The sequence below is a fragment of the Otolemur garnettii genome, unplaced genomic scaffold, assembly GCF_000181295.1.
Source record: "Otolemur garnettii isolate 467f Iridium unplaced genomic scaffold, OtoGar3 scaffold00031, whole genome shotgun sequence".
Classification (NCBI taxonomy): domain Eukaryota; kingdom Metazoa; phylum Chordata; class Mammalia; order Primates; family Galagidae; genus Otolemur; species Otolemur garnettii.
In genome coordinates this window covers 1,693,919-1,707,538 of record NW_003852426.1, presented here as the reverse complement: position 1 = coordinate 1,707,538, position 13,620 = coordinate 1,693,919, and the positions used below count along the sequence as shown (strand labels likewise).

The 13,620-nt window shown below is 45.8% G+C and overlaps 1 protein-coding gene across 1 annotated transcript in view; it reads left to right on the top strand.

The window, feature by feature from the left end:
• LOC100957517 (patr class I histocompatibility antigen, A-126 alpha chain-like) overlaps window positions 1-7,694 on the top strand; it is a 110,449-nt gene extending 102,755 nt beyond the window's left edge. Inside the window, exons 6-8 of the mRNA XM_012804770.2 lie at window positions 7,176-7,208; window positions 7,349-7,396; window positions 7,552-7,694. Of these exons, the coding sequence (XP_012660224.1) occupies window positions 7,176-7,208; window positions 7,349-7,396; window positions 7,552-7,556 (86 nt within the window). The 3' untranslated portion in view covers window positions 7,557-7,694. The remainder of the gene's footprint in view (window positions 1-7,175; window positions 7,209-7,348; window positions 7,397-7,551) is intronic.
• Window positions 7,695-13,620: the final 5,926 nt, after the last annotated feature.

Here is a 13,620-nt window from a genome sequence, read left to right as displayed (position 1 = left end):
AAAAAAAAAAAAAAGAAAGAAAGAAAAAGAAAAAATCCTGAAACAATCATTGTAAACTTGCTTTTGACATGCAGGCAAAACCATTGATCCTCCTCCCTTCCAGTGGTATAGCTTAGTTACCTCCCTGTGAGTGTGGCCTGGACTTAATGGTTCACTTCTAACTGAAAGAGCAATGAAGATGGAATAGCCCGTGACTTAGTAGGACATAAAACTCACTGTGGTTTCCACCTGGGTTTTCCCTTTCTCTTGGATCACATGCTCTGGAGAAGCCAGATGCTGTGTCATAAGCAACCCTATGGGAAAGTCTATATGCTAGGAACTGAGGCCTCCTGGGACCAGGCAACAAGGAGGTGAGGTTTCTTCAACAGCCATGAGTGAACCATGTTTCTTTTTTTCTTTTTTAGAGATATAATTTCACTTTGTCACCCTTGGTAGAGTGCTATGGCATCACAACTCACAGCAACCTCCAGCTCTTGGGCTTAGGTGGTTCTCTTGCCTCAGCCTCCTGAGTAGCTGGGACTACAGGCGCTGACCACAATGCCCACCTATTTTGTTGTTGTTGTTGCAGTTTGGCCAGGGCCGGGTTCGAACCCACCACCCTCGGTATATGGGGCCGGTGCTTTACTCATTGAGCCACAGGTGCCACCTGAGTAAACCATATTTCATGGACTCTCCAGCTGCAGTCAGATGACACAGCCCTCACTGACAACTGGAACCTAACTTTGATAGAGGCCCTGAGGTAGAACAACTCAGGGAAAACTCTCCTGGATTCCTGAGTATCAGTAACTATGGGAAATAAGAAATATTTGTTTTCAGAGGTACGAAGTTTTAGGGAATTTGTTACACAGCAGTAGACAATTACCACAACTTCCAAACAGAGAATACACTATTATTTTATTTCAGATTAATATGAGGGTACTTGAACAATGTTTGCATTTGTTCGGTAAGGTTCCTATTGTAATTGTGTCCTCACTCAGGAGGTGTGCCATATATTCTTCCATTGCGCCCAGTGAGACCCCACCAATCCCCCATCCTCCTCCCCTATAACTCTTGCTCTTTTCCCTTCTCCCCAACTTGAATTAAATTCAGTTTTTCTCCTGTGAGGGCATGTATTAGTTCCTCTACTGGCTTCATGTTAGTATTGAATAAACTAAATACTTGCCTTTCTTGTGATACTTTAATAAAGAGAATGATTTCTGGACAGGCACATTGGCTCACACCTGTAATCCTAGCACATTGGGAGGCTGAAACAGTTGGATTGCTCAAACTCAGGAGTTTGAGACCAGCCTGAACAAAAGCGAGACCCCATCTCTACTAAAAATAGAAAAAACAAGCTGGGAGTTGTGGCAAGCACCTGTAGTCCAAGCTGCTCAGGAGGCTGAGACAAGAGGATTACTTGATTGCTGTGATCCTCTTGTCTGTTACTATGAATTATGACACCACGACTCTCTAACCAGGATGACAGAATGAGACTATGTCTCAAAAAAAAAAAAAATTATTTCCAGCTCTATCCAGGTTAATACAAAAGATGTAAAGTCTCCATCTTTTATGACTGAATATTATTCCATGATATACATATACCAAGTTTATTAATCCATTCATGTGTTGACAGGCACATAGGCTGATTTCACATGTTGGCAATTGCAAATTGAGCTGTGTTAATGTGATGCCAATGTCCTATGATAAAATTATCATTTTTTTCTTCTGATACATACCTAGTAATTGGATCAAATGGAAGGTCAATTTTGAGTTCTTTAAGGATTCTTTGTACCTCTTCATATAGAGGCTATATTTGTTTGCACACCCACCAATAGTGTAAAATTGTTCCCTTTTCTCTACACCCATACCCGCATCTGCAGCTTTGGGACTTTGTGATGTGGGTATTCTCACTATTCTCATTAGAGTTAGGTGATAGCTCAAGGTGGTTTTGATTTCCATTTCTCTGACAGTAGGGAGGATGAGCGTTTTTCATGTGTTTATTAGCCATTCATCTGTCAAGAATGAATTTTTGCACTTTAATTTTCTTTTGCTCTGCATTAATTATAAAATATTAAATGTGTCATTTGGTTTTAGGATATAAGAATTTCCATGGCTAAAAAGGATACATCTTATTACCACTTACAAGCACCTATTCATTTGAACTTCTATTTCCAACTGTGACCAATTAAACTCAACAGGAAAATCCAGGCCGTGGTAGGCTGATTCTATGATGTCCCCCAATAACCACCCCTGGTTATTCACCTTCCCTCAGGTTTAGTCAACACTAAAGCACATGCTGCTATGAAGAGATTTGCAGATATAATTAAAGTCACAAATCAGTTGACTTTAAGATGGTGATTATCCTGGAAGGAAATGTCCTAATCAGATGAATTCTTAAAAGACTGGGTTCTTCCTTAGCACCAGATTCACAGAGAGAAAGGGACTCTGTGAGACTTTGGACTTTGAAAGTGGAGAGTTCCTGTGGCAAAGAATGTTGGGGGCAGCCATAACCCCTGTCAGTTCTGACAGGTAATCAAACAGGGATGGACCACAGTCCTGCAACTTCCAGAAAGAAACCAAATTCTGCCCATAGTCTCCATGTAAGCATAGGGAAGGACCCCAACCTCAAGATGAGGGCATGGCTTTGTGAAACCCTGAACTGAGAACCATGCCTGGATTTCTGACTAAGGAGCACTAAACAAATAAATGACCCTTGTTTAAAGACAATAAATTTGGGGGAATTTAGTATATAGAAATAGAAAATTAATATGCAAGCTCAATGGATAGGCATATTACATTTTTTTTAACTGGAATGAATTTATAAACTGATATGCAATTGCTTGCAAGAAAGAAAGTATCTTCTAACTCTTTTAGTATGTTTAAGTCTATGATTTACAGTTGATTCAATTTTACTGTAACCATATTCCTTCATCCAACAATAATTAATTTAGTCCTATTATGTACCAGGTATGCCTTTCCATGCTGGGGATACAATTTTGACCCAACCAGCCCAAAGCCCCTGTGCTCATGTGCTTTATTTTCCAGAGGCTTTACAAGAATGAGATGAACCTATTGGAGCATTTTAACTGAAAAAATGACAGAATCTAACTCTCAGCACCAGTCTGTTGACCACTGTGGGGGAGAACAGTTCTGGGCAGTAGGTGAGGGGACAAGGCTAGCACCACATTGCAGGAGTGAGAGGTGATGAGACTAAGGGGAGAAAGGGTCTGAGGGGTGAGAGGGACAGAGGGAAGGGCTGGAGAAGCAGGAGGTGAGGAACAGGAGCAGAGGGAAAGAGTTGTTAAGGGTCTCACACTGAGTCCCTTTCTTCCTGTCAATCTGGTGCTCAGGAAGAACCCAGTCTTTTAAGAATTCATCTGATTAGGACATTTCCTTCCAGGATAATCACCATCTTAAAGTCAATTGATTTGTGACTTTAATTATATCTGCAAATCTCTTCATAGCAGCATGTGCTTTAGTGTTGACTGAACCTGATGGAAGGTGAATAACCAGGGGGGTGGTTATTGGGGGACATCATAGAATCAGCTGAATTCTCAGATTTACATACAGTGTTTTATAGATTTTTTAATACAGAGCCCAGCAGGGTGCTCTTTGCATTTGGTAATTAACATATTTGTGGGGATGCCTAAGAGCTGATTGCCTCCTAATGTGATCAGGACATCAAAATGTCCCTCCAAAATATGCACACGGCTCAGATGTGAATAATTCATAAAAACAGGCAGTGCCTGAGCACTAGAGAAGGGGATTTTGACTGAGCACGTGCAGCTTTGAAATGATTAAAGTCCTACAACTCCTGGCTGAAAAGCACAGTAACAAGTTGTGTTTCTTTGTATGAATGAGATGTCTTGAACTCACAAGTACAGACTAAGGCTATGGAATGAAGATAATTTTAAAATACAACAACGCAGAGTCCAAGATACATAGTCCAGAAAAGTAAAACTTGGTGAGTCTAACTGTAATGAGTTCAGACACATTAATCTATCAAGAGGCCAACATCACTTCTGTTACAGATTAGATTCCTGACCATTCCGGGGTTACCAAGATTGTGCTACCTATTCTAGCTAATAAGCAAGAAGGAAATTGATCTCTATGAGAGTCTCTATCAGGTGTATTCAGACACAACTTCTCCAGGTTTATAGAGAAAATCACCATCTGTACACCTCCAGTCGCAGGGCGAATTCACTCTGGCGTCAGGTACCCTAGGGGTGAGCTTTCTTCTAAAAGAGTCCAAGTCGGAGGAAAGGAGCAGGAAGCTGGCGTCTAGTTCAATGACAGGATTCAGGGTGGAAAAGAAAGGGTAGGGGCTGGACCCAGCCTGGGGATCAGACAGCTCCTGGGTCAGGACTGAGGAGACAGTATGAGGAACAGAGCTTGGTGCAGGAGAAGGGTTAGGGGAAAGTTCCAGCTTCTGGGCGTGGAATCTCAGGGATCTCAGTCCCCCGGGCGGTGTCGAGGGTACGGAGCTCAGCGCTAGGGATTCGCGGTCTCGCTAACTATTAGCTTTTCCTCCCAATCGCTGTCAGGTCTTTCTTCCTGGATACTGTGACGTACCAACAGTTCTCATTTCCATTGGGTCTGGGTTTCTGGAAAACCAATCAGCGTCGCCACAGTTCCCGATTATTAAATCTCTGCAGAGCTATCCTGACTCAACGTCTCCTCAGACTCAGAGGATGCGGGTCACGGCGTCCGGACCCCTCCTCCTGCTGCTGTCGGTGGCCCTAGTCTTGACCCAGACCTGGGCAGGTGTGTGCGGGGTCGGGAGGGAAACGGCCTCAGCCGGGAGGGGGTGTGTGAGATGATCCTCCGGCGGGAACGCAGGACCGGGGAGCCACACCAGGAGGAGGGGCGCGCCGAGTCTCAGCCTCTACCCGCCCCCAGGCTCCCACTCCCTGCGGTATTTCTCCACCGCCGTGTCCCGACCCGGCCGCGGGGCGCCCCGGTACATCGCTGTCGGCTACGTGGACGACACGCAGTTCGTGCGGTTCGACAGCGACACGGAGAATCTGAGGATGGAGCCGCGGGCGCCGTGGGCGGAGCGGGAGGGGCCGGTGTATTGGGAGGAGGAGACGCAGCGCATCAAGGACCTTGCACAGATTGAGCGAGTGTGCCCGGACATCCTGCGCGGCTACTACAACCAGAGCGAGGGCGGTGAGAGACCCCGAGGCCGGGTCACAGGTCACGACCCCCACATACACCCACATACCAGCCGCGTCGTCTGGGTCCTGGAGTCACCCCAAGGCTGCGGGACCCCCTGAGACCTTCGAGCTGGGAAGGACCCGCGGGCACTTTCACCCAGTTTTCAGTTTGGGACAAAATCCCCGCGGGGTGGTCGGGGCTGGGCGCGGCTGACTGCGGGGGCGGGGCCAGGGTCTCACACCTACCAGAGGATGTACGGCTGCGACGTGGGGCCGGACCGGCGCCTCCTCCGCGGGTACTATCAGGACGCCTACGACGGCGCGGACTACAGGGCCCTGAACCAGGACCTGCGCTCCTGGACCGCGGCGGACAAGACGGCTCAGATCACTCAGCTCAAGTGGGAGGCAGAGGGTGCGGCGGAGCGTTATGCGGAACACTGGAGGGTCTACCTGGAGGGCAGGTGCGTGGAGTCGCTCCGCAGACACCTGGAATACGGGAAGGACACGCTGCAGCGCGCGGGTACGAGTGGCGCGGGGCGCGTCCCTCATCTCCTGTAGGTCTCCCTGCTCCCAGTCCACAAGAAGGGGAGGAAAATGGGCCCGACCCTAGAATATCGCCCTCCCTCTGGTCCAGAGCAGGAAGACGCCCCCTGAGTGTCCAAATCCTGTACTAGACAGTGACTCTGAGCCCCTGTCCTCCCTCCGGGACAGTTAAGGAAAGAAGTCTCCCGGGGAAACAGAGGGACAGATAGTCCTTGAAATACCGATCATTGATTTTCCCCGATCATGCGGCAGTTTTTCTCTCAGGTCTTGTCCTCTGCCCCACTCAGTGTGTTTGGAGGTCTGATTCCAGCCCTTCCAGTCACTCAGACTCCACTCAGGTCAGGACCCTGTTCTCCTACTCAGAGACTGGAAGTTTCAAGGAAGAGGACATCATACTAGACCCCTGGGTCTAGGCTGGTGTCTCGGTTTCTCATTCTCTTTCACGTCCCTGTTGTCCTGAATATTCTCAGGATGTCACATGAGCGCTGGTGGAGTGCTGCTTCAGGGATGCAAAGTGCCTGAATTTTATGACTCTTCCCCTCAGATCCCCCAAAGACTCGTGTGACCCACCACCCCACCTCTGACAGTGAGGCCACCCTGAGGTGCTGGGCCCTGGGCTTCTACCCTGCGGAGATCACACTGACCTGGCAGCGGGATGGGGAGGATCAGACTCAGGACACGGAGCTTATAGAGACCAGGCCTTCCGGGGACAACAGAACCTTCCAGAAGTGGGCTGCTGTGGTGGTGCCTTCTGGAGAGGAGCAGAGATACACGTGCCATGTGCAGCATGAGGGGCTGCTGGAGCCCCTCACCCTGAGATGGGGTAAGAAAGGGAGTGGGAATGTCATGTCTCTTCTCAAGAAAAGCAGGGGCCCTTCTAGAGCCTTTCAGCAAGTTCAGGGCTGAGGTCTGGGGTCAGGCCCTTCACCTTCCTGTCCTTTCCCAGAGTCTTCCCAGCCCAGCATCTCCATGGTGGGCATCATTGCTGGCCTGGTTCTCCTTGGAACTGTGCTCACCGGAGCTGTGGTTGCTGCTGTGATGTGGAGGAGGAAGAGCTCAGGTAGGGAAAGGGGGAGTGGCAGGGTCTACATTTTCTTGTCCCACTGAGGTTTCAACCCCAGGTAGCAGGGTGCCTCCTCCCATTACTGGGAAGTTTCATCCACACACACCTGCTTAGCCAGCTCAAGATCCTGGGTGCCAACACTTACTCTTTTGTATAACACATGTGAAAATGAAGGACAGAGTTTTAATGTGATGATTGTGGCGATGGAGACCTGATCCCCACAGTCACTGGTCAGAGAGAAAGGACCTGGCTCAGGACAGACCTCCAGGAGGGCAGTTGATCCACTCTTTCCTTCCCCTGTGATTCCTGAACCTGCCCTGGCTCTTCAGTCACAGTTCTAGAAACTTCTCTGGGATCCAAGACTAGGGGGTTCTGCTAGGACCTCATGGCCCTGCCTGCTCCCAGACCTCTCACAGGGCATTTTCTTCTCATAGGTGGAAAAGGAGGGAGCTACACTCAGGCTGAAAGTAAGTATGGAGGGTGGTGCTCTGTGAGGCCTTTGGGATAGTGTAGGCAGAAGTCCATGGTGGAGCTCCCAGCCACATAATTCCTCCTTTAGCCACATCTTCTGTGGGCTCTGACCAGGATCTGTTTTGTTCAACTCCAGGCAGTGACAGTGCCCAGGGATCCAACGTGTCTCTCACAACTTATAAAGGTGAGACCCTGGGAGTGTAATATAAGGGTGGATTGGGACAGGGGGACACAGGTGGGCTATGGGGATTCATAGGTGGGACATTTTGAATGTGTGGTGGGTTGTTCAGTGTCCCAATTGCTGTGACAAACCTGAATTTGTTCCTTATTTTTTTATAGACTGAGACAGCTGCCTTGTGTGGGACTAAGTGTTCATACCTCCCCTTTGTGACTTCAAGCCTCTGACTTCTCTTTCTGCAAATGCTTCTGAATGACTCTGCATCCCTCTTTGCCTAATGTGAGAAGGCGGGGAGGCCAACATACTGCCATGTCTACTGTGACGCCTTCTCCCACACTGACCTGTGTCCCTTCCCAATTAGCTTTCTTGTTACAGAGTGGTAGGGCTGGGAGGTCTCTATCCCTGTCTCAACTTTGTAGTGCACTGAGATGCTTCCCTAATGCAAATAAGAATTTGAATATAAATTTTTTTCCTCAAATTCTTCCCATGGGAAGACCTGAGAACCTTCCAGAATCTGTTGTGTTTGCTGTGCTGAGTCTTTTGCAGGTGGGGGCAGGAGAAAGCTGGAGGAGCCAAGTGTGGACAGGGCCTGTGCCCAGTTGGTGCTCAGTCTATCATGGGCTTTATGTGGTCACTCCTTGGCAGGGTCATCCTCACTGTTCCACTGTCCATGCCCCTTCAGTAGAACCCTGTCCCAGCAGGACCTGCAATCACAGGAGCTGACACATGGCCCCGGATGGACCCTGAACATGGGAGTCTCTTTGATACCAAGACATAGAATTTTCACACTGTCCAGCTCTTTTCCTCCTTCTAGGGTTCTTTCCTAGATGGCATTTTCTATCTTTTCCCCAGCATTTTTATTTTATTTTAAATTTATTTTTAATTTTTGTGGATACAGAATGGTTGTCTATAATTGTGGGGTACATGTGATATTTTGATACAAGGATACAATGTGTAATGATCAAATCTCAGTAATTAGGATATCCATCACCTCAAACATTTTTCATTTGTTTCTGTAGAGAACATTCTAAATTAATTAAACTAAATCTTCTCATTATTTTGAAACATACAATAGATCATTGTATTTTTTAAAATGTGGTTTTTGTGAGAGAGTCTCACCATGTTGTGTGGACTAGAGTGCAGTGGCATCATCCTAGGTCACTGCAGCCTCAAACTCCTGGGCTCAGATATTCCTCCTGCCTCACCCTCTGAGTAGCTTAGATTACAGATGTTGACACCATGCCCAGCTAATTTTTTAAAAACTAGTTTGTAGTGATAGTCACTACACTATTGCCCAGGATGGTCTTGAACTCATGGCCTAAAGCGATTCTGCCACAGGCAGAAGCCACCACATCCAAGCTATTAACAATTGTCACTTTTTTGTGCTACTGAATACTGAGTCTCATTTCTTGCATCTAACTGTGTTTTTGTATTCATTAACCAATCCCCTTTGTTTCCCCCTCCACACTACCCTTCCCAGCCAGGTTACCTTCCCAGGATGGTATCCTCCATTCTGTTTGCTACCTCTATGAAATCAGTGTTTTTAGCTCTCACGTGACAGAACGCACAACTTTTGTCTTTCTATGCCCAGCTTATTACACTTAATATAAAGTCTTCCAGTTCTATCCACATGGCTGCACTCAATGTTTTTAAAGGAACCCGATTCTGGAATTAACAGAGAGAATGGATCCCATCACTTCCCATCTCATGTAAATTTCCTCTTCTGCTCTGCTCCCCTGCCCCCTACCTGTCCTTAGTTGTTCTAGTAATCTTAGTGCCAACTCCATTCCAAACTCATAGATTTCTAAATCAGGCTCTAAGTTAGTTTATACTTGTTTGCAAAATTGGACCCATAGGCAAGGATTGTTCTTCATGAGGAGAGAAATAGCACTGTGTGCTGCAGAGTGCAGGAGGGTCAGCGTGGAAGGGAGGGTAAGGGAGGGCACACACAGCACTGGGGAGAAAAGCTCAGGCAGCATTGATGTCAGTGTGAGAGGTTTGTCTACCAGATTCAGGATAGACTGTTGGTATACCTAGGAAACATCATTCAAGTAAAATTTTGTGGAGCAGGTGTTCTTGTGGGAAGAGACAGACTATATTCTTTGAGCAGAGCAAATAAGAAAAGTATTTATGTTAGATGATGGTAAGTGCTACCAGGAACATGACCCAGTGGGGGTGTAGGGACAAGAATGGTGCTTATTGTGCTGGGCGATCAGGGTGGGACTTGTTGCAAAGGTGATCTTTGAAGAAAGATTTGAAGGACATGATAAATTATTGATGAGGATGTCTGGGGAAGTTCTTTCAAGATAGGGGGTATCTTCTTCCACAATGGCACTGGAGCAGGAAGGTGTCTGTGTTCTGGGAAGAACTGGAGGCCAGGAGGGCTGGACAGAGAGTCAGGTCTGAGATGAGGCTGGAACATGTAGGAGTGGAGGGTTTGGAAAGGGTGTGACCTTTGCTCTGAATGAGATGGGGAGTTAAGAGGGCAGTTTTGAGCAGAAGAGGGACATGGTAGGACTTCTCTCTTAACAGGGTCTCTGGCTGCTATGCTGAGAACTGAACTGAGTGAGAGGCAGGGGACAAGGGAGCATCAGGGAAACATCAAGGAAGGAGGGCAGGATCCAGACTATAGATGCTGGTGTGAGCAGTGGGAATGGAGATAAATGATGGGTTCTAAATACATTTTCAAGATGGACTTTACAGCATCGTCTAATGCATCTGGGGTGTGAGAAAGAGGAGTACAGGAAGATACCCACAGCTGTAGGCTGTGTGAGTAGAAGGATGGCATTGCCATCATGGAGATGGGGACATCTCTGGTGGGGGTGTGTTTGAGGAAGGGGCATCCAAGACATTCAGTAGAGGAGGTGTCCACTAGGAGTGGAAGAAAGGAGCTGGGGAGGCAGCTGGACAGATGTCTGAAGTTTAGGAGAACTATCTGGGCTGGAAAATAAATTTGGAGGGTGACACCACATAATTAATATTTAAAGCCTTGAGTGTGAATGAGGGCACACAAGAGTGATGGGCTGTAGAAGAGAATGTGGACAAGGATGAACCTTGGGCCTCCAGGATTGAGGATGAGATCCAACCACATGCCTAGAGCAGACTATAGTTCTAACACCACATCCAGAAGGCACGTAGACCACAGAGTCCCAGGCTTTACTGTGTAGGAATTACCAGAACTTGAAGCTGACACACAAACAGGAGTTGACCATGAGACTCTGGGTTCATGGCAAGGGTGGTGCTGATACTGCTGGTCTTCAAATCACAATTTAGTAGCAAGATTGTAGACCAGGATCCCTAGATCCTGGGGATCAGCCTCACGCACAGGGCTTGTCAAATAAGTGAGTGCTTGGTCTTGTGCATAATACTCTGAGAGTGGTTCTGGGGAGAGGCCTGCGTATTTTCTAAGCACCACCAACAATCCTAGTGCTCAGCCAGACTGGGAAGCCCTGAAACCAGTGATCAGAGAGTTCCCAGAGTTTTCCCTTATTAAACATCCTTTTATCCTTCAGAAAGAAAAAGGAGAACCTATATCATTAATTGTGAGATGTGATGTTGAGAGATTTGCGTCATTCTCTCTACTGTCAGGTAGGGCCAGAGAGGATCCTAGAAGTGACTCTCAGCTCTGCACAAAGAACATCTCTGAATGCTGTGCTCAGACACTGTTCCCCAGTCTGATTTCTCACTCACTTCTTGGAGCAAACAATGGAAGCCAAATATTTCTAGTGTACATGTAAAGTTGTTTATATGAGGTTTGAAAATTAGGTTCACAAACTTGAGAGAAGGTATAAGATGGCAGATTAGAGATATCTCCCCTAAGCTTCTGTCAGTAAATTAGTGGAGAAAAGTCTCCCTCTGGATTCTCCAGCCCAGAAACAATATCATGATGGCACAGTGAGACAGCCTAGGACACCAGGAGCAAAAAAAGATAAACAGGGTGGGAGGCCTGAAAAGGGTGCAAAGGAGGGCTTAGATAACTAGTTAGGCACATGTAAAAGATTGAAAGTAGAGCCACACCTTTCACTGCTTACAACAATTTACTCATGCTGGACAAAAGATTTAAATCTAAGGCACGAAGGGCAGGGAATGGTGGTTCATGCCTATAATCCTAGCACTTTGGGAGATGGATTGACTGAGCTTTGGAGTTCAAGACCAGCCTGAGCAAGAGGGAGACCCTGTTTCTAAAAATAGACAGATATTGTGGTAGGTGTCTGTAGTCCCAGTTACTCAGAAAGCTGAGGCAAGAGGATCACTTAAGCTCAAGACTTTTATGTTGCTGTGATCTATGATGCCACAGAACTCTACCAAGAGTGACAAAGTGAGGCTCTGTCTAAAAACAAACAAACAAACAACAACAACAACAACAAAAGACATGTTCAGTATAGGTTGAGATAGTAAAAGTATAGTTTTATTTTCCAATTTTGCACCAAGTTCATTAAAATATGTTTATTCCAATTCTACTCTGACTCTAAAATGTGAACTCATCTGCCTCTATGGTTCTGAATGTCATAGTTATTCCTTTACTGTAAGATGGAGAATCTTATTTTATCATTGCTCAGTACATTCTGAATTTTGATTACTTAATCTCTTTGGAAACTATACCTTCCTATAACTAGGACATGGCCCCCCGCCAATTTAATTCTTTATTTCTCATTGTGGGAAGAGGTTTGAAGAGAATTCTTTTTTCTTTCTTTTTTTTTTTTTTTTGAGACAGAGTCTCACTTTGTCACCCTCGGTAGAGTGCTATGGCATCACAGCTCACAGCAACCTCAAATGCTTGGGCTTAAGCGATTCTCTTCCCTCAGCCTCCCAAGTAGCGGGGGCTATGGCACCCACCACTACGCCCAGCTACATTTTTTGTTGCAGTTGTTATTGATGTTCACCTGGCCTGGGCCAGGTTTGAACCCTCAAGCCTCAGTGTATAGGGCTGGCGCTGTAACCACTGTGCTATAGGCACCGAGCCTGAAGAGAATTCTTATTTGGATCTATTTTCAAAATTATTATTTGCCTGCATCCTTTGGGAGTGCAGTAATTTTAAAAAATCATACACAGATGCAAAATTTATTAGATACATCTAGACAGACATTCTTGAGTAGAACCCTATGTATCCCTGTCTTAACATATCCAGATCTATATCTAATACTCCGAACTCAAGATCCAGCCAGGTGGGTCCACAATGGATATATTTAAAAGTGGGTCAGAAGAAGTTATAAAAATATAATGTAGGTCAGAACCCACTATTGGGCATCTTTTCAAAAGAAAACAAGTTGTTTTCTCAAAAAGACACTTGCCCTCAAATGTTTATTGTAGCACAATTCACAATTGCAAAGATATGCCTATCAATTCATGAGCAGATTAACAAAATGTGATATATGTATACTATGACCTACTACTCCCCTGTCAAATGGAGGATTCAATGCCTTTTGCAACAATTTGGATGGAACTGGAGACAATTTTCCTAAGTGAAGTGTCTAAAGAATGAAAAAATAAACACTACATGTGCTCACTATTAAACTGAAAGTAACTGATGGGCACACATGTGCATGGGGGATGTAAAACTCAGAAGATTAAGCATGGGGGAGAGGAAGAAGGGGAGAGGTAAAAACCCACTCAGTGGGTAAAATGAAGATGATGTGGGTGATGGGCACACTTATAGCTGTGACTCAAGCATTACAGAATCCATCCATGTAACTAAAAACATTTACACTCTGTTTACATGTTGAAATTAAAAAGTAATAAAATAGGAAAAGTGGGTCAGGCAGAATGAATGTGGAGGATGAACTACAAACACACCTGTATGGTCTTTGGCTTTTCACTATCTCAGTGAGAATTAAGATGGTTTTGCTCCAGTTGTAAGTCCTGGATGTTCCACCTAGTAATTTGGAAAGAAAGATGATAGATTCCCCTCTGATGGTGGTAATAGTAGAAAACCAGACATGACAAACTGAAATATAAGTCTGTAAATCCATGAGGGATAACAACACACCTCGTAGATCTGCATAACATTACAAGTTATTTAAGACAGGGGTGTCTAATCTTTTGGCTTCTCTGGACCACAATAAAAGAAGAAGAGTTGTCTTGGGCCACATATTAAATACACACATACTAGGGAAAGCTGATGAGCAAAAAAAGAGATCTGTGCATAATTTTCATGATATCCACCATCACAGATAAGAAAAAAAGTCCTGGCATAATAACCCTAATTACACAGTGGTCCCATTCAGAGAGTC